The following is a 27,589-nucleotide window of genomic DNA, read 5'->3' on the forward strand; positions in this document are numbered from 1 at the left end:
CTAGGTGCTTACTTTTATTATGATTATTGTCCAGGGTTTGCTGCTTACTTAGTAGTACAGTGAAGACTGCTTATAAAGCACAGCAACTTATGATAATCAATCAAATTACACTTTCTTCAGTAGATTACAGTAAAGCTACTTTCACACTGAGGCGCTTTACAGGCGCTCTAGCGCTAAAAATAGCGCCTGCATAGCACCTGTAAAGAGCCTCTCCTGTCTTTCCATTGTTAAAGCCCCAGTGCTTTCACACTGGAGCGGTGCGCTTCAGAACGGTAAAAAAAGTCCTGCAAGCAGCATCTTTGCAGCGATGTAGGAGCGGTGTACACACCGCTCCTAAAGCGACCCTTCCCATTGAAATCAATGGGCAGCGCCACCAAACCACCTGCAGCGGTGCTTTGCGGGCGGTTTTAACCTTTTTTCGGCCGCTAGTGGGGGTTAAAAGCGCCCCGCTAGCGGCCAAATACCGCTAATAAAACGACAGTAAAGCCCTGCTAAAAATAGTGGCGCTTTACCACCGACGACCCCAACGCCCCAGTGTGAAAGTAGCCTTAATCAAAACCTGATTAGTATTTGCTATTACACAGGAAAATTTGTAGGACCTTGATAAAAAAGCCTATTCATGTAATTCCCCACCACGCTTAATTTAATATAAAAGAGCAAAAAATGCTGTAGCATATAAACACTATGTAGCACAACTAGCAGTAAGAAAGCATGTTGAGATTTTTATTTTTTATTTGATTCTTTTTTTTTCTTTCCTGCTGCCCACTTGACCCATTGCCATAAGTCCCTTTTTGATGACCTGTATTATTGAGGTCTGTGATCTCATCTCTAGACAGTAATAACATTGAGCAATGCTAGAGACTAGAGCTGCAACAGATTATATTCTGATTTACCTGTGACAGTGTGTGCCAAAAGAAAAATGCACTCTAACCCTAAAAGGATTAATTTTTCACATAAACTCAAGTGCCTTTTGACAGCCTCTGGTTTCTACCTTCATTTTCCTGTACAGCTTTCGATTAAACATTACTAAACTCATCCTTAATGACCACTATCGGAGTTCTCTCTTTAAATGGCTTTATTCTCCTCTGTGCTTGCGGAAATTGTAGGTTTCAAGCTTAAAAAGAAGAGTTGTTGTCAAATGAATCAGACACGAACAAAGATAACTGTCTTTGGTACAGTACATGATAAGTTAAGTAAGTGAGTAGGTTGCTGGACACCATAATATAATAGAAACTGTCTGGTTTTCAAAGTGATAATTGTTTGTCTCTCTTCTATGAATTCAACCCTGTTCCAAACTTTGGGCTTCATTTACTAAAGAAGCTTCTATTCTTTCATTATTCAGTTGGGTTCAGGCAGGGGCAGGGGTGTCTTAATAGCATCATGGGCCCCTGGGCAAAGTAATGCTCTGGGGCACCTACAATGGAGACAGAGCAGGTAAACAGACATCAAGTAAGTAGGAGGCAGACAAGCGGAGCTTCCCCTTTTGGGTGGAGCTCCGCACTAACTACATGAAAAATCATTCAGATATCCCCCCAGCACTCTGACCTCTCTACATCCCAGATATCCCCCCAGCACTCTGACCCCTCTACATCCCAGATATCCCCCCAGCACTGTGACCCCTCTACACACCAGATATCCCCCCCCAGCACTCTGACCCCTATACATGCCAGATATTCCCCCAGCACTGTGACCCCTCTACACCCCAGATATCCCCCCAGCACTCTGACCCCTCTACATCCCAGATATCCCCCCAGCACTCTGACCCCTCTACACCCCAGATTTCCCCCAGCACTCTGACCCCTATACATCCCAGATATTCCCCCAGCACTGTGACCCCTCTACACCCCAGATATCCCCCCAGCACTCTGACCCCTCTACATCCCAGATATCCCCCCAGCACTCTGACCCCTCTACACCCCAGATATCCCCCCAGCACTCTGGCCCCTATACATGCCAGATATCCCCCCCAGCACTGTGTACAAGCAGGAAACCATGCAAAGACCTGGTCGGGGTTGGTGAGCAATTCCCTTCCAGCTGTTCCTGCCATTCTTACCTTCTCTCGCGCCATCAGATCCTCACGATCGGCCACGACATAAGATGCTGGGATGAGTTTCACCAGCACACATGAACCTCTTACATTAGGGGAATTATCTTATAAGCTGTAGATCCACGTTAATACCAAACTAAAGTTGAAACACACTTGTGGGTTACCTAGTTGTCCTGATACCAAAGCTGGCAAGAACCAGAGCTATTGTTAAAATTATAATTAATTTTACCCTCTAGAAATGTATCATTAAATTCTATTGACAAGTGTCTGTTTGGATTTTACTAGTTTGTCAAAATTCCTCATACCAATATGAACATCATATATATCATGTACCGCTGTCATCGCTGGGGTACTAGAGCTCGGTGGAGACTCAGAGTAGACCCAACCATGTGTCCTATTCGCTTTCTTAGCTAGTTGGAAAATACACTTTAAAAATATAAATAAACAAAGATACTCCTCATCCTTTGGTGTAGTTGAGCAGCTTTCTGCAGTGGCTGGTGTGGATCCAGTTGTCTCGTCCCTCAAGCTTCTTTACAATGACCCAGTCACCTGGTTGGACAGAATGTAAACTGGTTATTGTGTCAGGGTCCAGGAGGGGCGTCATGAACCCTGTGGTGGACCGTTTGAAGTTCATGTTATAGAGACTGCACCTACCCCATCAGCTAAGAATGTAGGTGACAGCTGCTGAGGAAAGTACAACTCTGGTTTTTGTTGACCTCCAAATAAACCTCATATGGCAATAACCCAGACATGTGGGAACTTAATGACTGTGGTCACTTCATAACCTGTGCGTGGCTTACCATCTGGGGTGTAATACCTGGAGCCATTGACAAAAAGGTTCTTATGGAAGTGTCCTTCATCAGACTGCTGCTTGCTGATTCAAATTCCATCAAAGAAAGAACTTCTGGAGGAAGACACATAGGGTTTAGAATGGTGCAGAAAAAAACAATGAAACAGTGAAATAGCCTATGATACTTTTACCTTCTCAGGCGTGTGTATTTATGCATGTGTACAGCTATCTACATACACCTGCTTTCTATGTACACACACTTTTGGAAACTCCTTGGACCTGAAAAGATACTTATAAACAAAAGTTATTACTCTATCCTTCATATTTAACCTGCAAAGAATGGTAAACAATACAACATTCGTGTACATTGGTAAATTGTCACTGACATTCCTCAAAACCGACAATAACTAAACCCTCTGTAACCCTTACTTTCACGCTCCTACTAAAATACAGCAACCACGACATGTAAGAGGGCTGTCGCGGTAGGTTCAAACATATTCTTGTTTCTACATACAAACAATGAGAAGACTAAAACACGAGACAAACATTTAGATACAAATGTGGGGGAGATATTTCATAGCTCCCAAAACAAAAATGAAAAAACAAAACAACCAGATGGAATGCAGATTTCTGAAGCCACAGCTGAACTACTTCCAAGGTATTTTTATTTGGGGGTCTCGTACCTCCAGACATCAAAAGTACATTCCAAAGGAATACACCTTACTGTACCCTCTGACCATATATGCCAATCTTTAAGGGGTCTAATGGCCTTTGCCCCATACCCAGATTTCATTTATTGTGCAGCTGTCTGACTGGGGTGCATGGACGACCCATTGCCCATGAGGATTCAAATCACTCTTTTTGGCGAACTCTGCGTCCAGAGAACCCTGCGCTTTAGTTTTGGAGTGGTTATTGTTTGGACCTTTATCACTATAACTGGCCCCTGCTTCCCGATTATTGTACACGGCCTGAGCGGGGCTGCTAGTGTACTACTCCTCACGTTTATGCTAATACAATCGCGCACTGGAATTCCGATTATTATACACAGCCCGACCGGTCTCACGATATACAGCCTTCTAAAGGTGTTTAGTTGTCCAACAACTACAAAACCGCACGAAAATCCCCCACTATCCTCCACTATTCAAAACAATCTTATGGCTTCTATCTGTACCTAGCTATTACAACAATAACTTGGATGCCTCCTGTTTGCTCTCTACCCAAAACTGTATTACAGTATAAAACAACTGGAATTAAATTTAAAAGCCAAAATGATTTTGTCATACTTCCAAACATCAGTCAAAAGACCCCAAGCTCCTCCCACCAACTTACTGTTGCATACTTGCAAAGAACTTCCTGTCTGCTCAGTTCTAAAAAAACGAATCTAACTGGTTTATTTAAATATTATTATTTAAATATCAATGAACAGGAAGAGGGAGGGGGAGGGGGAGCCTTGAATAGCTACCAATGACGCGAGACATACTCTATCATGGCTCAGTGGGCCATAATTTTATATGGTTATGCTATGGTTCCCATGTACGCAGATTTGCTTAGGAGTTTAAATGCGGTCGCCATGGAGTGGCCAGTCCCTTGGTGAGGTATAAACAAACATCCTTAAAAGAGCAAGCAGATCTGCCGTGTGCACAGGAAGGTTTCCGCAGCCAATGGTCTTCCACCAACGTCTGTATGTTCGAATACCCTCACATGAGAGTATTACAGCAAAACTGACACTGGGGGACATTTTCACAATTTCCACAACAACTGCTACTAAGCAAATAATTGCTAAACCATGGCAGTCCAGTCCAGGCCACTTAAAAAATCTGAATTAAATCAAGACTTTACTGGACCCTGATCAATAAAAAAAGGCAGCAAACTTATGGACTCTGTGCCTAAAAAAACCAAAAGAAAGTTGGATCCTTAGGTTACATACCTCATGCTGACACATTTTGATTGCTGCCTCCTAGAATTATAACAACACCATCATACCCCATAGTAAGTAGACTGGAATTGTTTGAATCCCTCTCCACCTCTTCCTTATCCTCCTCACATGCCCTGGCTCCATATTTACTCTACTCTGCAGTCTGTATATCCTTTTGTACCGATCCTTGAGTTACACTGAAGATCACAGACAGCACTTTGTATCTTATTTTGCATTATTTAGCACCTATTGTGACACTTGTATTGTGCCTACTTAAGATTTTCTGTAATATTCATAACTCCTCTTCAATAAAAACTATTTTACCAGAGTTGACTGATTTTAATGGATGTACTGTATGTCTTCATGCTGGTAAGATTCCCCTTTACTTTCTGCGCAGAAGGATAGAAGTTTTAACCTTTCCCCACTCTAACCAAGATAAAAAAAGAAAGTGTTCCTGAGATTGTACTTTACGCTCCACTGAGCCTCACTAGTTCCTCAGTGTATGCACCCTAGGTTGAAATTAAAAGGTTTTTAAAGCTTGTAACACGATTTGGAGTTTTAAGGTAAAAGTACCTTTCTGGAATAACTAGTATAACTTTCATTGAGTTTTAGTCTTTTACTGTTCTCCTTAATCTGATCATATCTCATGCTTTATTTTAATGCATATAAGTTATTTTTAATTTAATACTATCAAACAAGACTTCTCAAACTGTTAAAAGAAAGGATAGAATGCTGCGGAAAATTTCTTCCTTTGAATGATCAGATTCAATCAGATCTGATGTTATCTTACCATCATTTGTATTCATAAATATAGTCGTGCTCTTGCATTTTTATCCATTTTTGTAAGAATAATTATCTATTTTCTTCCACTATTTCAACATGGACCCTCAGAAGCATGTGCCTGGAGGGAAATGCTTGGATTAAGCTTGCCACATGGGATGCTGCTGTAAGCACTTGAAAAACTATGTGAGCATTTTATGGTAAACTATTGTTAACTGACTACAATTTCAATAAGTAATTAGGGAATTCAAACATATTCCATTGGAGGCTATGGATATTCTAAAAACCTTTACTGGCATAGAGGACCAAGGTAGCTTATACTGTAGATACTACTTTCAGAGTAGTAATACTGCTATTACTGTACTGGCAAGCTATCTACAATTTAGATGAAGGTGTTGAAGGTAAATGCCTGAAACATGTATCAGAGCGAGCAAAGTAGTTCAGATTTGTAAGATAGACATAGTAATGTGCCACAGCATACAACCAAAGCTGCAGTCCATTCAGATTTTTTTCAATCAATCAAAAAAAACCAAAAAAAAAACCTAATTGACCAAGAGAAAGCCAAAAGGTCTTCAGAAGGCGTGGTTCACTTTGCTTTAACTTTGAAAAATGTGTTTCCTTAAAGTAGAACTATAGGCATTTTTTTTTTCATTTTGGATAGAGTAAGGCTGGATTCACACCTATGCATTTTTAGTGCTTTTTGCATTTTGCAGATTTGCACTACAGAACATGTTCCATAGGAAACCATGTTAAATGGACTGTAGTGCAAATCTGCAAAATGCAAAAAGCACTAAAAATGCATAGGTGTGAATCCAGCCTAAGGAAGGGTTATAACCCTTGTCAGATTTCTTTTTGCCATCTGTGTCCCATTGTGGAGATTTACCTTCACTTGCTGTTCCATAGCCAAACAGGAAATGAGAGGAAATCCCTAGAAATTAAGGGAATTCCTTGGGGACCTCCAACTCACCAGAACTAGTGCCCCCAAATTGGAAGATTTCTCCTCTATTACTTTTTGGGGACAACCCAAAATTTGGGATTTTCTTTTACTTTCACTTTAAATGATAATGGTAAAATAGAGAGGGTGAACAGACAACAATAAAAACTGTCAAGCATTGTAATGCTTCTCCATTCTATCCAAAACTAAGCAAAAAGTATTGCTTTTAGTTATACTTTGACATATCCATAGTGAGCCTCCGGGACAGAGACAGCCTCTTCCTGACCCCCCCCCCTTTTTACCCCCCTCTTTTTTGCCCATAAGTAAGTGCAGTACCTCTTTTTGGTCCCATGGATGACTGTACTGCTCTTTCTAGCTCCATGGCCCCCAGTTGAAGGGCCTTTTTCGGAAACAAAATGCATCACATTCCCAGACAGGACTCTGATAATTGATCATCTAACAATTCAATGTTGCTTGGACTGATTGTCTTTCACTGCTACATCATCCACGCTTTCGCATAGTATTTATATAATTGTTTACTTTTCTTATCATTTCTAATAACATTCAAGTGAAAGAAGATTGCCTAATGCCCTGTACACACAATAGGAAATTCCACCAGCAAAGGTCTGATGTGAGCTTTTGGTCGTAAATTCCGACCGTGTGTCTGCTCCATCGGACTTTTGCTGGTGGAATTTCTGCCAGCAAAAGATTGAGAGCAGGTTCTCTATTTTTCCGACGGAAAAAGTTCCTATCAGAAATTCCGAACGTCATCTGTAGCAATTCCGACGTGCAAAATTCCTACACATGCAATTTGACGCATGCTTGGAAGCATTGAACTTCATTTTCTTGGCTCGTCGTAATGTTGTACGTCACCGCGTTCTTGACGGTGGAAAGTTCAGAGAACTTTCCGTGTGTATGCAAAGCAAGTTTGAGCGGAATTCCTTGGATGGTTTTTCCAACGGAAATTCCGATCGCGTGTGCGCGGCATAAGGCTCTTTGCACACTATAAGCTAAAAAAATTTCTGAAAAACGCTGGATGAAAAATGTTCATAATAGCGTTTTTGTGCCAGCTTTTATAGCATTGGCTTGGCAAACAGATAATCCTTTAAAGGGGACCTTCCATTGAAATAGAAGCTGTGTTTTCCTGCTAGTCCCTGGCATTCTAAACAAAATCAACTGCAAAAAAACTTTAAAAATAAAGATGTTATAAATAAAGATTCAAAAATTTTGACCTCAGCCCCCTCTTTCTATACTTCCTGGTGTCCTGCTTTACACAATGGGCTGGGAAACGTTCTTGCAGGATTTCTAGTGCCCGGCCATCCCAGGAAACAGTGGTGAGGTGCAGTGAATTTTTATGCTTTTTTAATAACATCTAAATTCTAAAAAACATTTTGTGTCTAATTTTGTTTGAGGACTGGGAGAAAAACAAACCTTTTAAGTGTTATGGAACTTCTTTAAGAGATGCTGTCACCTTACCCATTCAGGGCAAAGTGACAAAGTCTTTGCAAATGGACCATCCTGATCCCCCGTTGCTCACTAGTGCTCCCTGCTATTCCTTCCTCTACCATAGCAAGTATTAAAATCCCTTGTGTCAGATAGTGCTGGATGCTAGGGGAAGCTGTGATATCCAAATGTAAGAGTGCATGAATCCTTATCCTCTCACAAGTAAAAGCAACAGGAAATTATGGAACATCAGTACAGCTTGTAGTTTCATAAAATGCCCAGTGCATTCATCAATTCACATATATATACACACACATTTCCCACTAAATGTTCCTAGTCAAAGCATCAAAGCAGCCATTCTCAAACTTTTTAACATGGAGGAACCCTTGAAATAACTTTCAGATCCTAAGGAACTCTTGCTGCTAATAACAACTATACTACAAATGATTGTACATTTTCATGTACGGTAGGTCAGCTCTGTACAATAGAGGCTGCAAGGAGAGAATTTCATCGGTGGCCACAGGTTATGGTAGGGTTGAGGAGCTTTCATTGCACAGTGGTAAAGATGTAGTGGATATAATTAAAGTATATATTTAAAGTGATGAAGTGGGATTTAAAGGATAAAGAGCTCATCTTTTTTTTTTTATTTAATATACATTTTTCAGCAGATGCACGCTAATGAGTCTTGGTCCAAGTCAGAATCCAATCTAATGCATCCAAGTTTCCATATAAGGAATATTTTTTTTTGTGGGAGGAGCTTCAAGTTCACAAAATTGTCAACTGTGCACCCTTCTGCATTAGAACTGAACTCCACTCCCTTGCAATGCAGGCTGCCGCTGCAATGCAAAGGTTAAATAATTGTTTGTGTCTAAGGGGCCACAAAAACATTTGACTTACTTGATCCTCAGCTTCCGCAGGCTCCACTGGGTTGTAAGACCAGTCACCGCAGGCTCTTCTGCCCTATGCCACGGTGGTTGAATGCCCTCTGATGTCATCAAGACAAATGCAGAGCCCATAACCCTGCATTGGATATGAAGATATCAAGGCATAGTCTACTGATGGAGTGTAGGAGAGTAGAGGAGAGCGTCAGCAGCTGGTGGAGAGGAGGATCAGGTAAGTAAAAGTGCTTTTCATGTCCCCTAGACATAAATAAGTATAGTGTTACTAAACCCAGGACCCTGCATTCACTATATCTGGTCTCCCACAGCACACAGAACATAGAAATGCAATTATTTTAGTAACTATAAACTGCTAAATACCTTTTCTCATCAGCAGTATATAGCAGTCTTGTAACTTCTATCAGTGTCTGTTTAAAGCTTGTAGGAGGAGTTCTCATTCTCCTCTGACTGTCCTATGAGGCTGCATTACCCCTGACCCTCTGTCTGGACAGTGCTGATTGGCCCTGTGCCAACCACATACGCCCTTCCAAATAAAAACTCTAGCAATACACACCAAACTGAGCATGTGCAGAGTGCCCCCAAAGCTCTGTACTATTAGGCGATGGATTGGGGACTGTGGAAGAAGGGAAGGATCAGAGAAGACAGGATCAAACAGCCCTTTTACACAATGTGCAGGATTAACCCCTTAGGTTCCACAGTAAGTATAACAAGCATGCTTTACTGCATATACAGACTAATTTTACTGTTGTGGGTTTAGTAACACTTTAAATCTTGCAGTGTGGGAGAAGCCCAACTGCAAGGGAGCATTTTTACTTTCCCGAGAGATCAGGAAAGTAAGAGAGAGATGAGGGAGGAGATCGATAACCACACCATAAGCTTTCATTTTACCATCATCATTAGTAGCTATGCAAAAATGTTTTTATTATTGACAATCCTGTATAAGCTTACTTGGAAAACCTTCTTTGTTGTGAGTTTTGCCTGTCTGCTGGCCAACTCTTTCCACAACTTCCTGGATTCCCTGCATGCTTTGCAGCTTCTCCTCTGCCCTTTACTTTCAATTTCCAAGGACTACACATCCCATGGTACTTTACTGACTGCAAGCTGTGATTTCTATACTGACCCCGCCTCCTGAAACTCCTCTCGACACCTCCGTAGTTCTCTGTAGGCTCTGTGAATTCTGTGACATACTCTGGGGGCATAGTGAGTATCTGTCAAGATCATTCAGATTAATAATATAGTAGGAGTATAATTGAAAAATAATGCAGAATGCATTTTACATTTTGACCATGGATATGCTTAAAGGGACAGTTCACCTTTACTACAAAACTGCCTATGCAGATAAGGGGCATCTGTAGATAAAAACAAACTGTGCACCTCTGACTAAAGTTGATTATAACCCTTGCTATAGGTGTAGGCCATTTACATACCTTATGAAACCTGACTGAAATACTTCCAGGACATTGCTAAGTAGGGCTTAGTCATCACTGCTCACCTCCACTATCACAGGAGTGAGCTCTTTCTCTGATTCAGACCCCCTCACATATGCTTTCTCTTCATAGCATTTGAGAGCTCACTTCTGTGATGGTGGAGGTGAGCATTAATAACTAGGCCTCACTTAGCAATGTCCTGGGAGTATTCCAGTGAGGCTTCATAAGGTATGTAAATGGCCTACAGCAAGGGCGTTATTCAACTTTAGTCAGAGCTGCACAGTTTGTTTTTATCTACAGACACCCCTTATCTGCATAGGCAGTTTTGTGGTAAAGGTGAACTATCCCTTTAAGTGCAGCATCACTGGGGCTTTAAGTCTCAAGATTAACCACTTATGGACCGCCAGCCGCAGGTTTACATCGCTACTTTGAAGAGGAATATCGTTGTTATGGCAGCAGCTAGCTGCCATAACCCTCATATCCTCTTCTTCAGCGGGTGGTCCACTTTCAGATAAAAGTGGTCTCTGCGGCGGATTCGCCATGAGAGGGCCCCCCTCCCGTCACGCTCCAGTGCCCTCTGCGGCTTACCAGAGCTGTCAGTGGATCCTTCTTCCTGCTAGGCATGGAGACAACTGAGGGGAAGATGGCCCCCACCTGTCTCCATATCATTGCAGGGTGGAAGTGACGTCAAAACGTCACTTCCGCCCATAGCTCTTAAAGGGCCAGTTTTATTTTTTTTTTCAAATTACATTTTTTTTTTAATATTGCATTTTAGTGTAAATATGAGATCTGAGGTCTTTTTGACCCCAGATCTCATATTTAAGAGGTCCTGTCATGCTTTTTTTCTATTACAAGGGATGTTCACATTTCTTGTAATAGGTATAAAAGTGACGCAATTCTTTTTTTTTAAAGAACAGTGTAAAAATAAAAAATAAAAGTAAAATAAATAAGAAAAAAAACATTTTTTAAACGTGCCCCGTCCCGCCGAGCTCGCATGCAGGAGCGGACGCATATGTAAGTAGCACCCTCATATGAAAACGGTGATCAAACCACACATGTAAGGTATCGTCGCGATTGGTAGAACAAGAGCAATAATTTTAGCCCTAGACCTCCTCCGTAACTCAAAACATGCAACCTGTAGAATTTTTTAAACGTTGCCTATGGAGATTTTTAAGAGTAAAAGTTTGTCGCCATTTCACGAGCGAATTCCACAAATTTTTAAGCGTGACATGTTGGGTATCAATGTATTCGGCATAACATTATCTTTCACAATATAAAAAAAAATTGGGCTAACTTTACTGTTGTCTTATTTTTTAATTCAAAAAAGTGTATTTTTTTCCAAAAAAGAGTGCGCTTGTAAGATTGCTGCGCAAATACGGTGTGACAGAAAGTATTGCAACAACTGCCATTTTATTCTCTAGGGTGTTAGAAAACAAATATATATAATGTTTAGGGGTTCTAGGTAATTTTCTAGCAAAAAAAAATGTTTTTAACTTCTCAGAAAGAGGCTCAGTCCTTAAATGGTTAAGTTAAAAGACTGGGTCCTCTTGTTGATGAGTATCTGAAGAAAGTCAAGATAAAACCACCTGCGAGGAAAAGGCGTGCACGCATTATGAGTGATAATGGGTGTTATTAAAGGGAAGGAAATTACAAATCCACACAAACATAAACATACCCCGTGCTCTGGATGGGTCTTGATATAGTAGCTGCACTGAATATTACAATACTTGACACTCTTTGTTTATGCAGATCCTGTCATGTAACACCCGGGTGCTGTGTATAGGCTGCCATATTTGGTTACTCCTGCTACTTGTTTACAGTGTTCTCCGTCATTTGTTACTGAGGCTTACTTGATTCGACCACACATATTATAAAGCATGGATAATGTAGTGTACTTAACTGCTGCACGTGTAATGTGACCCTTTTATTTGAATAGTTTTCATAGTGGAATACATTTTATTCAGTTTAAAGTGACACTCCAAATATAATCCATACACTTTCACTACTTAACCACTTGCCTACTAGGCACTATTACCCCCTTCCTGCCCAGGTCAATTTTCAGCTTTCAGCACTGTCGCACTTTGAACGACAATTGCGTGGTCATGCAACACTGTACCCAAACAACATTTTTATAATTTCTTTGAGACATGTAGCGCTTTTCTTTGGTGGTATTTAATCACCATCACCAATGGGTTTTTTAATTTTTGCGAAAAAATTTTTAAAAAGACAGAAAAGGTAAACAAAAAATATAAAGTTTTTTTTAGTTTCTGCTATAAAATTTTGTAAAAAAGTAATTTTTCTCCTTCACTGATGTGCGCCGATGAGGCTGCACTGATGGGCACTGATGGGCACTGATAGGCTGCACTGATGGGCACTGATGGGCACTGAGGAGGAGACACTGATGAGGCTGCACAAATATTCAGCACTGATGGGCACAATTAGGCAGCACTGATAGGTGTCACTGACAGGTATCACTGATGGGCACTGAAAGGAAGCACTGTTGGGGCTGCACTAATAATCAGGGCACTGATAATCGGTGAAGATGTCCCCTGTGTGGATTGCCGCTTACCAGCTCTCCTCAAATGTGGGGAGGACTGGCGATAACGAGCAAATTCTGTATACACTGTAATCAGCTGGGATAGGACACAGCTGATTACATGGTAAAGGGCTGCTGTGATTGTCTCTTTACCCTGATCTGTGATCAGCTGTGTCCTGGGGGAGCGAGGGGAGGCAGGGTTCTGGGAGGACGTCAGTAGACTGGAAATGTGCGACCACACTGTAGCCGTCATTCGACTATAGCAATACAATCACTCTCAGCTGTACACATGCCACGGCCATGATGTTGTAGCAAAACCTAAACAACACGTTGCTTTTAGCCAGTGGTGCTTCTGCTGAACGTATCTTTACAGCTCTATTAGACCATGTGAGATTGCAATCACATGCACATGATTGTGACGCGATAGTATGACAATTATTGGGTTAAACTAGGAGGTGAGGAGGCAACATATGACCTCCTCGGTGTCTTTCAAACACCTCTGAAAAACAATTCAAGCATGCATCGTTTTTTTTTTTTAGAGACGTGACAGTGCCTTCCATTCTATGTTTTTCTGCATACTTGTAACGTACGACATGAGTTCCAATACTTTTTCTTTTCCCCTTCAATTCAGTTTGATTGGAATGTGAAGCACATGGTAGTGGTGGTCATGTGCATACTAAAAATCCCATAGTCCATCTTGGGATGGCTACATACAGTGAGACCATGTAGAATGAACGTAGCCACCCTCTAACGAAAAGTCATATCACAGTAGCGAAAAAAAAAAAAGGAGGGGGGTTGGAGGTTTGGAGGCAGAAGGTATTTTTTGAATGCAAGAATACATGCTTAATTTGATTTTTTTAAACCAGAGGAGAATGCCACTAATATTTTCTAAAACTTAAAGCAAACCTTTTGTCACTTTAAAACTAGTAACTTTGCAGCGAAGCATGCACAAGGAGTCAAGAAGCTATGGATAAGCGCAGGTGGATTTACATTTTTTACAGGAAAAGTAAAGATTTCCATATAAATTTAGCTGCCTATATCTCTGGATCTATTGCTCATTTGAAGATGCAGCATTCACTGATGGTAACCTTTGCATATCATTTTTTTTCATTATATATTGACTTTGAATTGCCCAGGTTTATGGTGGGTTTACATTAAGAACATATGCAATGGATGAGCTTTTATCCTGAATCCAGTCAGTTTTGCAGTTTAGGAGTGAAGTTAAATTCCTGTAGATCTTGATGCAAAATGAGAATGAGGGCTACTTGACTTTTTATTCACTTGAATCTCTTGAATACCATGAAGTTAAACATGGCAAATATAAGTAGTGTAAGTATAGCCATACATGTGCACATTTCTCTCTTTCAGCCTCAACGGCGTGGATTGTGAAATCTGCAGTGACCTCTTTCATATTCAGACAGCTGTGGGACCCACGGCAAACTGAATACCCAAAAAGTGACTGCATCTAATTGTTCAGCTGATAATTTTCCACCAGCTCAGCTGATTTTTTAATTTTTTTGGAGCCACATGATACTGACAGGACAACCTGACTTCCTTGACTTCCACCTGGCTGCACAAGGTCGTCTGTTTGGCTCCAACCATGGCATTACCTGCACAGAGTTTGCATGTTCTCCCTGTGCCTGCATGGGTTTTCTCCAGGTACTCTGGTTTCCTCCCACACTCCAAAGACATGCTGGAAGGTTAATTGGGTCCTGCCTAAATTATCCATATTATATGTATATATGAATGTAAGTTAGGGACCTTAGATTTTAATAATACATAACTTCATGTTACTTCCATTTGTGCAATGAGAAGTAGAGAAACAAGCATGGTTGAATCAGGCCTTACGCTGGACCACTGTATGGACCCCATTGGTGGTCATTATCTCTTCTACACCTGTTGTTATACCACTAATACAATTTAGATTCAATTTTCTAGGCTAATACTCACTGTGACTCCTTCCTCATCCCTTAATAGAGAGGGACCTTCAGCTCTAGAGGCAGCCATTTATGCTGAGAATTATGCTTTGTCAAGTACTACGACTGATGATGAATGGAGTCTAGCTGGATGGTACTTATTTATGGATTCTGGGTTCCAGGCATTATAGAGGAAATCTATTTAATCCAATTTACATAATTACCCACCCTTAATTGAGACGATTGGTGTGAAAGACGTGTTATGCATTTTAATGTATGTTTCATCGCACATCCAGTGTAAAGCAGTGAACAAATTTGTAATCACAAAAGGCGAGGGAACTATGTATTGTTATACAACAGTTGTTTTGGCAGCTTATTTTTACCCCAGGATCCCTTTGTTCACTTTATGATTATATGTATTTGTATAATGTGTCATTGCCATAGGCGAGAGCTTCAAAAGAACGCTGTAGCAAACTTTTATTTCACTTTTTATGTTTGTAATTTAATATAAAAGTCCATTACACCTGATGTGCCTTCCTTTACCTCTTTGCTTTCTGTGTTTTCTATGGTGCTTACAAAGTTATGCTGCTGTCATGAAGTGACAGCTTTTGGACAGAGCCACCTGCTAGTATGAGCACACCTAGTTCCATATCTCTTGTAATGTGGTGGACCCTTCTTTTCTTTTTCAGTATCATTTAAATATAATGGGCTTTTCTTTCCTCCATCAGCCTGTGAGTGCCATGTTTGTTTTGGTTGTTTTCTGGGAACATATTGTGAGTATCCATTGTCTATGCTGAAATGCCAGGGGAGATGATGGTCAGCCTTTTTTCTTGACAGTGTGACTGTATTGGCCTAAAACCCAATCAGCGTCTGATAGAAGGCTGGGACTTTGACATACTTTTATTTTTTATTGGTTTTGCTGGTGAGGAAATTTCAAGCCTAAAAGCTTAAAACATGAGCAACAGATTCACTTCTGCATCTAGAGGCTGTCTGAGCATTGAGTTAAAGTGGATGTAAACCCTTACATATTCCCAGTAAAGTGAACGGCCTCAGATGATACACAGAGATTAAACAAATCCTCCTACATAAGTTTTACAAGTATATCTGCTGTCTTCAGCTTTATATACTGTACTGTTTAGAAAGTGCACATTATGTTAGAATTTTATCTTCCTGATTCACCTGTGTGGATTCTTGCCATACACTGTGAGACAGCTAATTGGAGGAAAGGCACACACCCCCTCTCCACATAGGCAGAGAAAGGAAAAAACAATGCAGAGCTGTGCTGTGAATAGATCAATGCTCTGATAATCTATTTATAGCACCCTCGCTGACACAAATTTCAGCCTGGTTTTATCACAGTTGATGGAGAACTTGTCAGATGTTATTATGCTGATAACAGAAGAATGGAGCAGGAGAAAGGCACGGGACTTAGGGCTTGGATGAGAGATAAGAAAACACTGCAGATATGTGTCCAGCTCAAATTTCATGAATGGGGTTTACATCCACATCCAATGGGGTGTAGCAGCTGTTAAAAGATTGCAATGAGATATATTATGAGGGATGGATTGGCTGGTAGAGCTAAAAGGACTTGATGTTTCTATCTTGCAATCGTTATTGTAGAGACTCTTGATGTTCTTATTGGTGTGGTGACAACAGGGTGGGAAAGATATGGTATGAGGGTCATCATTATTTGGCATTTCATTACTGAGAATTTCTGCTGGTCAGGGTTAGGGGCTTTGATATTCCTCATTTCAGATCAAGGGAAGATACAGAAAATATCAAAGTCAGAATCACTGCTGAGGGTCCAATACCAGAGGAGATAGTCAGACAATGGCAACAGAGATTAACAGTTGTATCACAACAAGTGGGTGGCAAAGATTCATCATGGGGACAACACCTGAAAGTACCTGGTCTTTGCCAGAGCTCTTCATGGAGAAAATTGAGCTGTGCAGCCTGCACTCCCAGGCAGCAGCTCACATGGTAAGTCACACTCTTGATGTTGGGATCGGTCATCAAAGAGAGGTACTTTATCCAGGTCATCAGGTGGGCACCCTCCTTCATTGATATTTCCTTGAAAGCAGTTATTGCCCAAACAATACTTTAATACAGTATAATGATTGTGCACATTTGTCCAAGGAAAGCTTTCTTCCTATGTAAGAGACATCTCAGATACATTTCATGCATAAATAGCACCTTTCTGACTCTTGCACATTTTGTTAAAATAATTTGATAGCAAAAAGTATACGGTAAATTATGGGGTTTTTTTACTCCTAGAAAAAAAATAATATTAATGTGATCTTACTGCAAAACTTGGTAACGTGAACATTTGTTTTCAATCATATATGTATTTTTTTTTAATTACCAATTTTCCAAATATTTTGTAAATTAGACTCAAAAGTTTTTACAACTTACACAGTTTTTGGTATGTTTAGTTTAAGTAGATAAGCCAGCTAAAACCTAAAGTGTTCACAAATTCTGTCACAAAACTTTCCAAATTCAAAAATATATCTGTAGATCCTTACTGAATTGCATACTTCTGTTACCAGCAGATTGTGGCTAAGACTTGTGAAATGTTGTTGAAGTATTGGCAGTGTCTTTATGGAACATACAAAGTGAGGTACATAAGATGACAGCCAAGTAATGCTCCGTGGAAAAACCTTCCATGTATCGTTCTATTTTTACAAGTCCTCACTAGCCAGTACGGGTGTTTTTGCCAAATCACTGCAGGAACTGTACTTTTCTGGATCAAGCAGAACGGACTGGTTTAAAGGTGTTCTGTGATAAGTTTTGTAAAATCAAAACAACAAAATTTACTTTTAGCTTTCATCCAATAAAGGATGCCGTTTTGAGATCAGACTGGAGAAAACTAAAGGATGCCAAATGACTACCTCAGTAGCATTATTTACACAAAAAGATTGTGAAATTTGCAACATTGTATTTATTTTTTGTAGAACATCATTGAACTTTAGCTTTGGTTGTTTATATGGAAACAATGTCAACTCTATTGGCAAATGATTTATTCAACAAAGGATGATGATTAAAACATAGTAGCCTTTAGCCAACAGAAAAACTGACTACAAAACAGCTATGATCTTATTTGCTTTGGGATACTGTACATGATGCTTTTGTACTGTTATTCATGCTAAACAACTTAAAGCCCAACTCCGGGAGACTTGAAAATTCTGCCTTGCAATCAGCCTGTGCCTGCACTGCAAGGTTTACCTGCTCATTTAGGTGTAGAGGACATGGAAAAGAAGATTTACTTACCTGATCCTTTGTTCTTCTGTACCGCTAGACCGGTTCTCGTAGCGTCTTCTCCCCCATGCTCCAACGGTCTAAAGTCTTGACCGCCATCCATAGTTCTGCATTGGATGTAATGATGTCAAGGTACAGTCCACCGCCAGAGCATAATGCAGGTGGAGCAGAGGATCAGGTAAGTAAAAGTGCTTTTAATCTCCCATACAGTAAACAAGCAGGTATCCCTTGCAGTGTGGGTGCAGCACCACTGCAAGGAGGTATTTTCAGACTTCCTTCTAAAGTTATCTAAAGTACAATGATAATGTGTGAAGAACCCTATCAGGTTTCACTTTGCATAGAAGATTATGCTTGGTTACTATGGGTTACTACATGTTGTATGCCCACATTATCATCACTCTTTGCATTATTTTACTGAATAAACCCAAGTGTCCATCCAGAACTGGTCTTTAGCCCACCCAAATGTCATGGTGCACTTGGGGGAGGCAGTGAACCTTGCACTCTCTGTGTGGCTTTCTGTGAGACCCATTTCGGCAATTCTTCACAATTTGCTCCATGTATACTGGCAATTCTTCACAATTTGCTCTATGTATAACTTCCTTAGACAACAAAGAGCTAATGCTATCCAGAAAGGATTGTAATGTGGTAAAGTCAGAAAGTCCTATCCCATTTACTGTACCTGGATCTGAGTTCTATGTAATCTACTGCAGCCAGATTATAGTGAGCTTCTGATTTGTGGTGTAGATTGGTCTGTTTTCCAGAATTTTTGGGGTGTAATTTATGCTCCCTCTGCTTTATGGCTTTATGTACCCCCACTGAGATTCAAACCCACAGGGCAGTTTTGGGTTTGATTGCTTTCTTTGAGGAGCTTATTATTAAAAGACAGCAAGACATATACTGTAGATGAAGCTCTGTATACTTTAAGATATAGTCAAATGTATTTTTGTAATCAAAGCAGTGTAAGTACCTAGATTTGATTTTAGCCTCTTGCAATCCACTGTACAGCAGCTCAGCCTGGGAAAGGGAGAAGCAACAAAAGGAGCCAATTGGCTGTGCTGCAGGACTCATGAACTAACATGGAACATGCTAATAGGAGGAGGGAGCAGAGTCACAGAGTGATGAGTTCAAAAGTCAAAAGCTTGGGAGTGTTAAAGTATATGCATAGCCAAAACCTTTTTTGTTGTTATGAATAGAGTAGAGAAGGATTAAAATGCCTGCCAGATTATTATTTTGCTTTCTTTATGTCACTGAGGTATTTTCCCTTCACATTCTGTCTTAGAAACACAACAGGAAGTTAGAGGAAATCTCCCAAAGTGAGAGAAATTCTCCTCTTAGATGGTTGTTCCTAGAAAAGGTGTCCCCTTTAGACGATTCCCCCTCACCGGCTCCTAGTGACAACTCTAAGATTGTGGATTTTGTCTAGAGATACACTTTAAAAATAACTGCACTGTGTGGCAGAACTGTGTAAATCTTGGGACTGGGTGGACAGAAATACAAATCATTAGAACAGTCAATAATCTCAGTGCTACAGGGAGTACTTGTTCAAGGCTTGTAGGTTAAAGGTATGAAAACTAATGCCCCGTCTGGAGGACTGGCCCCAGGAGTTGGGCTATAAACAGAAAGCCAGGGTAATTCACTGGCATCATTGTGACAATCTGATTACTGCTCAATCCTGTCAGATGGCATTGCACTTTTGCTATATCTGGATTATAGTCTATTGTAAACATGATTTAACATAACAATTTCCTAAAAGACAGTTCTGCTGATTGCACACCTGCTCAGTCGAGCCAAGAAAGAAAACGTTCTAATTTGTTAAGAGATACGGTAAGGTGCATATGAGCACACTTGCTGTGAAGTGTGTATGTTGCAGATGTGAATCCGAGATCAGCAATCTGTTCCTTATTGACTTATAGAAAACCAATAATAATACATTGCGTATAATGATACTTTTACTTACATGATTGTGTGTTCCTTTACAGGTATATGGCCATCATCCACCCCCTAAAACCAAGACTATCTGCCACTGCCACCAAGATAGTTATCTGTGTGATCTGGAGCTTCTCCTTCTGTATGGCATTTCCTTTGGGGTACTACGCAGATGTCTACCCTATGGAGGGAGGAGACATCTGCTATCTTAACTGGCCCGATTCTGAGGAGAACAGAAAGTATGAACAAGTGTGAGTATACATGCTATTCTGAAAATTGTGTTGGTTTCTTATTCAATTTTTGTCATTATAATAACATGTATTTTATGATCATTCTGATATACTGGGGTTTGTAAAGTTTACTGTGATGCTCCTGAACCATGGTTACCTGGGGTCAAATGCCAATTTCAGGAGAGAAGGTCTTTGCTATCGTAATGAGGTCAGAAATATTCCAATGAAATCTGAATCTTGGGTTTTACAATGCAGATGTACATTGAAGACAGGGAACTATTGGGGTCAGGTGATAACTATGGCAGATTCTTAGTGAAAATGTATTTTCATCAAGTAAAAAATATGGTTCCCATTCCCAAGCAAATGTAATGCCCTGTATACACGATAGGATTTTCCGACAACAAATGTTCGATGGGAGCTTGTTGTCAGAAATTCTGACCATGTGTAGGCTCCATCAGACATTTTCCGTTGGAATTTCCGACAAACAAAATTTGAGATCTGGATCTCAAATTTTCCGACAACAAAATCCGTTGTCGGAAATTTCGATCGTGTGTACACAATTCCGATGCACAAAATTCTACGCATGCTCGGAATCAAGCAGAAGAGGCGCACTGGCTATTGAACTTAATTTTTCTCGGCTCGTCGTACGTCTGGTACGTCATCGCGTTCTTGACGTTCGGAATTTCCGACAACATTTGTGTGATCGTGTGTATGCAAGACAAGTTTGAGCCAACATCCGTCGGAAATAAATCCACGGTTTTGTTGTTGGAAAATCCTATCGTGTGTACGGGGCATTAGAGCAAGCTTTAGTTCAATTCTGTGTTCATTCAAAAGTCATTATACCTCTTACAAAATCTGCTTTTATAATTACCTTGAATATTTTATTTGAACTTTATTTAATTCCATCCACATCAGAAATCAAGATGGAAATGGTAGTGCTAACTCTTTAAGTCAGGGATGTCCAACTTTTAAGCTTCCTGGGCCACATTGGAAGAAGAGGAATTTTCTTGGGCCACACATAAAATACACTACCAATATAGATAGCTGATGAGCAGAAAAAGTTGGACAGATCACAAGTTAATGATCACTGATATAGATGATGGACCTATTTGAGTAACAAAACTTAATTTTTTTGTAATTTTTTTAAATTAAATTAATTAATTAATTAATTTTAATTAAAAGATTGCAACATAAAACTAATGCTATATGTGACACTATTTTTGATAAACGAACACATCAATATCTGGTCCGACAGATGTAGTAGCAATTCTCAATGAATTCTTAAGGTGCTCATCAGATATTTTTGTTCTAATTTTGCCCTTTGTGTGCTTCATCCTTGAAAATAGTTGCTGCCGAAAACGGAGGACATTAATAAGGACTGATTGTGAAGAGTGGGAGATTTTTCTTTGTAAAGAGTGGGAAATTTTTCTTTGGGAAGATAAAAATTACAAAGGTCCAGTAAAGAGACACTTGTTGAATCTTTCTTTGGGTGCATGTGTTCGCTAAATGCAGTTTTACCAAAAATCCCCCCCTCCCAAAAAAAATCAACATTTTAACCACTTGCCGCCACGCCATATAGCAAAATGACGTCAGCAAAGTGGTTGCGAAATCCCAAGCAGACGGCATATGTCCTGGTCAGGATAACAAGCCGCTGCGCGCCCCTAGGGGCACGGATCGCGGCGATCTGACACACCGCAACGCCGTTCTAGGTAAAGAGTCTCTGAGTCTCTGTTTATATCATGATCAGTCAGCTGATCATGATATAAACAGGAAGAGCTGTTTATCTGCTTTTCCTCACTCGCATCTGACAGGAGCGAGTAGAGGAAAGCCGATCGGCTGCTCCTCTGATGGGGGGGTCTGCGCTGATTGTTTATCAGTGCAGCACCCCCCTTGGATGCCCACCCAGGACCACCAGGGATGGCCACCACTGATGACAACCAGGAATGGCACCACTGGTGGCCATGGATGGCAATGTGTGCCCACACATGATGCCAATCAGTGCCCACCAGCAATATCTGCCAGTGCCTCCTAATCAGTGATGCCAATCAGTGCCATCTATCAGTGTCGATCAGTGCCACTCATCAGTGTTCATCAGTGCCATCTATCAGTGCCCATCCATGCCCATCAGTGCCCACCTATCAGTACCGCCTATCAGTGCCCAACAGTGCCCAGCAATGACACCCATAAGTACCCATCAGTGCTGCTTTTCATTGCCCATCTGTCCCACCTATGAGTGCCCATCGGTGCCACCTATTTGTACCCATCTGTGCCTCCTATGAGTGCCCATCAGTACTGCATATCAGTGCCCATCAATGTTGCATATCAGTGCCCATCATCAGTGCCACCTCATCCGTGCTCATCAGTGCCATCTTATCAGTGCCCAGCAGTGCAGCCTCATCAGTGCCCATCAGTGAAGGAGAAAACAAACTTATTTACAAAATTTTATAACAGAAACTAAGAAAAACTTTTTTTTTCAAAATTTTCGGTCTTTTTTTATTTGTATTAGCAAAAAATAAAAACCGCAGAGGTGATCAAATACCACCAAAAGAAAGCTCTATTTGTGGGCAGAAAATGATAAAAATGTTGTTTGGGTACAGTGTAGCATGACCGCGCAATTGTCATTTAAACAGTGACAGAGCTGAAAGCTGAAAATTGGCCTGGGCAGGAAGGGGGGAAAGTGCCCTGTATTGAAGTGGTTAAAGTAAGTTTATGATTTTGTGTTGGGCCACAGGTTGGACACCCCTGCTTAAAGGCATTCATGTACTTTTGGATCATTGTAATCTTCTAACATGTTTCAGATTTGTGAGGCTAGAGAGGAAAGATATTTAGGCCAGTTCCATCAAGATAAGATTTAAACATGGTTCATGCTCATGTATAGTCCAATGAACTGGTTGTTAGCAGTGGTGTTGCTTTCAAGCTCTGCTGTGTAAACTGGGTATGTCATTTGCAAGAGTAGCTGAACAAAATAAAAAATATTTTAGCAGGCGCATGCGCGGAGGCTAGCAGGACGGACATGTCAGGCTAGAGCTCCGCTCCGTGAGGGGAAGAAAGCTGATTCACACAGACAGCCCGCTGTCAGAAAAACTACAATACATTAAGGCATTTACTCCTGAGAGGTGAGGGGAACATTTTAAATCTAAAATGGTGCTGGGGGGTGCCAGAAATAAGATAAAACAGACCCCTAATAGCGGCACACAAGCGCGGAATACCACAAAAAAAGAGCCAATCACCTCAGGCAAATTTACCTCAGAGAAGAGTAATAAGCCTAAGATGTCACAACTTATCCCCCCTGGGGACTCTGAATCAGAGACTGATTTAACTGTGTCACATACAACAATTCAAGAGTCTGCAGTTCCCACAAGCATAATGAAACAATTTGAAAAAATGCTTAATAAAGCTTTAAAGAAAATCTCAGAGTAAATAACTACTAATTTAACCAAAGAAATAAGAGAATTAGGACAACGCACAGCCTCACTGGAGCTTAAAATGGAGGAAATTGAAAGCACTACCCAAGAATTTATAACTGAAATTGACCTCCTGAAGGAAGAAAATGTAACATTGCAGAACAGACTGGAAGATTATGAGAATCGTGCCAGAAGATCAAACCTACGATTCAGAGGGATACCAGAATCGGTCATAGATCTACAAGCAACTATAACAGCAATTTGCCAAGAACTACAGCCAGGAATACAATTAGAAAGGATGGAAATGGACTGAGTGCATAGGGCTCTCATGCCCAAAAAAGTGGATGGCCCCCCGCGTGATGTAATAGCAAAATTCCATTTTTACCGGACAAAGGAACAGCTCTTAAATGCAGCTAGAGAAAAGAACAATCTCATGTTTCAAGGATATAATTACCAACTCTTTGCTGATCTCTCCCAATTAACAATAACTAAAAGGAGATTAATGAAACCACAATTAATTGAATTACAATGCCATAATATAAAATACCAATGGGGCTTCCCTTTTTCTGTACGATTCACCCACCAAGGCACTAGAGTCTCCTGCAGAACAGCTGATGAACTCCAACAAGCACTCCAAGACCTCAATTTAATCGATGGGAATTCATCTAACACTGCTTCAAGAAGAAGGTCAGCTTCAGCCTCCTCCATCCACAATGCAACACATTCTGAGGCAAGAAATGGAAATTACCATTCGCATAAAAGAGGAAGATTTGCAACTTCACCCCAAGGACAAGATGACTCCATGGACTGAAGAAATTCATGCATAACATAAAATTCTTCAATTTTTGTTAAAATAATACATTTTTAGGGCTAAGAAAAATTTAAGTGATGCTTTAATTTTGTTTATTATCCCACATAAGCAACAGGATATATATCTCATAAATTGAGATGCATTAAAAATGCCAAATAAATTTATATATCTCTATGAATTATTTCTAAAGTTTTTTTAGTAATAATTTATTATTCTATTTGATCCCTTTTATTTTTATTTTTATTTTATCTTCAGATTCAGTAATAATACATATTGAATCTGTTGCTCAAATCAAATATTTAAAAAAAAAAAAAATCCTATTTGAAATATTGGAAATTTTCCTTTTCATTTCTCAGCCTAAGATCCACTATTGCTTATGGACTAAGTAATTATAGATCTTCCATTTGTTATTGTTACCTAGTAAAAGTTTTGAGAGTTACTTTGTAATTATATAGTAATCTTCAGTTTTGAAACTAAATAACAAAGTTTGTGAGTAAGGGCTCTTTCACACGGGGCGGATCAGTGATGATCCGCCCCGTGAACACCCGCTGGCTCAGCGGGGATCGCTCCGCCGATCCCCGCTGAGCAGAAAGATGACAGGTCCATCGCTGCACGCTGTGCAGCGACGGACCTGTCAGAGCGCCGCTCTTCCCTATGGGGGATCGGATGATGACGGACCGTAGTGTCCGTCGTCACCCGATCCGATCCGAAAACGGATGGAAAAGTAGGTTTTTCCTCCGTTACACTTTTCGGATCGGAGCGGCGTCGGATGTCAGCGGACATGTCACCGCTGACATCCGACGCTCCATAGGGATACATGTATGTCTGTTTTTCATCCGAAAACGGAAGGATGAAAAACGGACATACGGATCCCCCGTGTGAAAGAGCCCTTACTCATTTTCAATGTCCTGAACAAACTTTGGTTACATCAATACTGTGGATAATCTTGTTTTCATAACTTTAGCTTTATAAGATATATTTCTGAGGGATTTCTCCTCCCATTTCATTTATTATTATATTATCTTAGACTTTAATATATATATGACTCTGAAATATATAGATAGGGCTAGAACTATTACATCCCTGAGATGTACATTATACTTCTTAGGCGATTCCCCAGTGCACGGAAGCTTCATGTGCCTCAACCTGCTTTCTTCGGATCCCCACATTATTATGTGGGGACTCGAAGAAGGTCCTTTATCCCCTGATGGGGAGTTTTACTCCTCATCACGGGCAATTTTTGTATCCCTATGTGTTCTTACTGTACTAGCATGCTATATAACAATTTATTTTTCTGTTTTCTTTTTTAAGTTAGATTATACTGAACTTTCTTATCCTTTTTTCTCTTTCCTGTCCGCGAAGGTAAGTCCAAATATCACTGCACTAAGTTTATCTCATAAGCTATATTTAGCAGGCGGAATCATTTGACATGGCTCCTTTAAATATATTTTCACTAAATGTCCAAGGTTTCAATGTTCTGCACAAGCGAACGAAAGCATTTAGGTCCTTTCAAGCTAAAAAGGCGCATATTGTATGTCTCCAAGAAACACACTTTACACAAACTACAACTCCCACCTTTTTTAGTAAATCCTACCCACAAGTGTTTACAGCTTCAGCTAACATCAAAAAGCGAGGTACTCTCATAGCATTCCATTGTACTACACCATTCACGTTACACTCTGAAATCAAAGATCCAGAAGGACGTTATCTAATACTAACAGGATATGTGATGGACACCCCTATAACAGTGGTTTCTTATTACGCCCCCAACCGTCAACCTATATCATTTTTATCACATCTTTTTCAAGTTATAAATACGCACAAAATGGGTTCCATTTTTGTGTGTGGTGATTCCAATCATGTACTCCTCCCATTTCTAGATAAAACCCCATATACCACACCAAAATACAAAACTAAATGGTCTCTTTCTCAGCTTCTTTCCAGACACAAATTGATTGATTCTTGGAGAGAATCTAATCCAACAAAAAGAAATTACACATATTTCTCAAATCCGCATCAAACATTTAGCCGTATAGATCATATATTTATAACAATAGGTATGGTACCAGAAATAATTATGTCCAACATCATTCCCACTACTTGGTTGGATCATAATGCGGTATGTACCACTATTGCTTCAATTATACCTAGAGCACCTGACCCAACTTGGTACCTCCCTGACACATTACTTAAGCATCCGACTCACCGCAAAACCATTGAATTAGCATTAAAGGATTATTTAAAGATCAATACCAGTATAGACATATCCTCTCTTACACTATGGGAAGCACATAAGCCGGTCCTTGGAGGTATTTTCCAGCAACAATCAGGAATTCTTAAACGAGAGGGTAGAAATTTGGCAAAACTATTAGAAACGGAATTTAATTCAGCGTTTATGTCCTTTCAAAATAATCCCACTTCTTCTGCTAGAACTCGATTATAAAAAACACACCTAGAATATGACCTCTTTCTCACAAACTCTGCTGATAAATGAATTCATAGAACTAAACATACTTTCTATGTGAAATCTAACAAACATGGTACATTACTAGCTAAGGCATTAAAAACCATTAATAAATCTTTCAAACCTATAAAACTTAAAATGGCTAATAATGTATATACTAGTAATCCACAAAAAATAGTACAGAAATTCAAATCTCATCTAAAAGATCTATATACTGAAACAAATACATTCAACACTAATGAGGCAGATTCTTTTTTCTCCCAAATAAATATCCCTCAATTGACTGAAGCACAAAAAGCACAACTAGAAAACAATATTACAGTTAAAGATGTTACAGAAGCCATTAAGGACTTAAAAATAAATAAGAGACTGGGTCCTGATGGATATTCAGCATTTTATTATAGAAGTTATAGTGATATTATTTCTCCTATACTCGCAGAAGCGTTTAATGACCTCCTAAATAACAAATCATTCCGTCAAGAGTCCTTAATGGATACTATCTGTATGATCCCGAAGCCACAATCAGATGACACCCTTAGCATTAACTATCGCCCTATATCTATGATAAACATTGATATTAAGATATTAGCGAAAATTTTAGCAGTTCGGCTAAAAAAGATTATTGCCACTCTTATTCATAGTGACCAGGTAGGCTTTATGCCTTCATATCAGGCTGGTGACAATATACGCAGAGCAGTCCTGTTGGCACACATTGCAAAAACACAAAATATTCCTGCTTGTTTTCTCTCCCTTGATATCAAAAAAGCCTTTGACTCTATTTCCTGGAAATGCATGCAATATACATTACAGAA

General features: G+C 40.0%; 1 protein-coding gene across 2 annotated transcripts in view; it reads left to right on the forward strand.

Moving 5' to 3' along the window:
• The window catches only part of TACR1 (tachykinin receptor 1), a 425,921-nt gene that overhangs the window by 200,242 nt on the left and 198,090 nt on the right, over positions 1-27,589 (forward strand). For both annotated transcript variants that reach the window (XM_073621978.1, XM_073621977.1), the window contains exon 2: positions 19,922-20,119. In XM_073621978.1, coding sequence (XP_073478079.1) covers positions 19,922-20,119 — 198 coding nt within the window. The remainder of the gene's footprint in view (positions 1-19,921; positions 20,120-27,589) is intronic.

This window comes from Aquarana catesbeiana, linkage group LG03, assembly GCF_042186555.1.
Source record: "Aquarana catesbeiana isolate 2022-GZ linkage group LG03, ASM4218655v1, whole genome shotgun sequence".
NCBI classification, from domain to species: domain Eukaryota; kingdom Metazoa; phylum Chordata; class Amphibia; order Anura; family Ranidae; genus Aquarana; species Aquarana catesbeiana.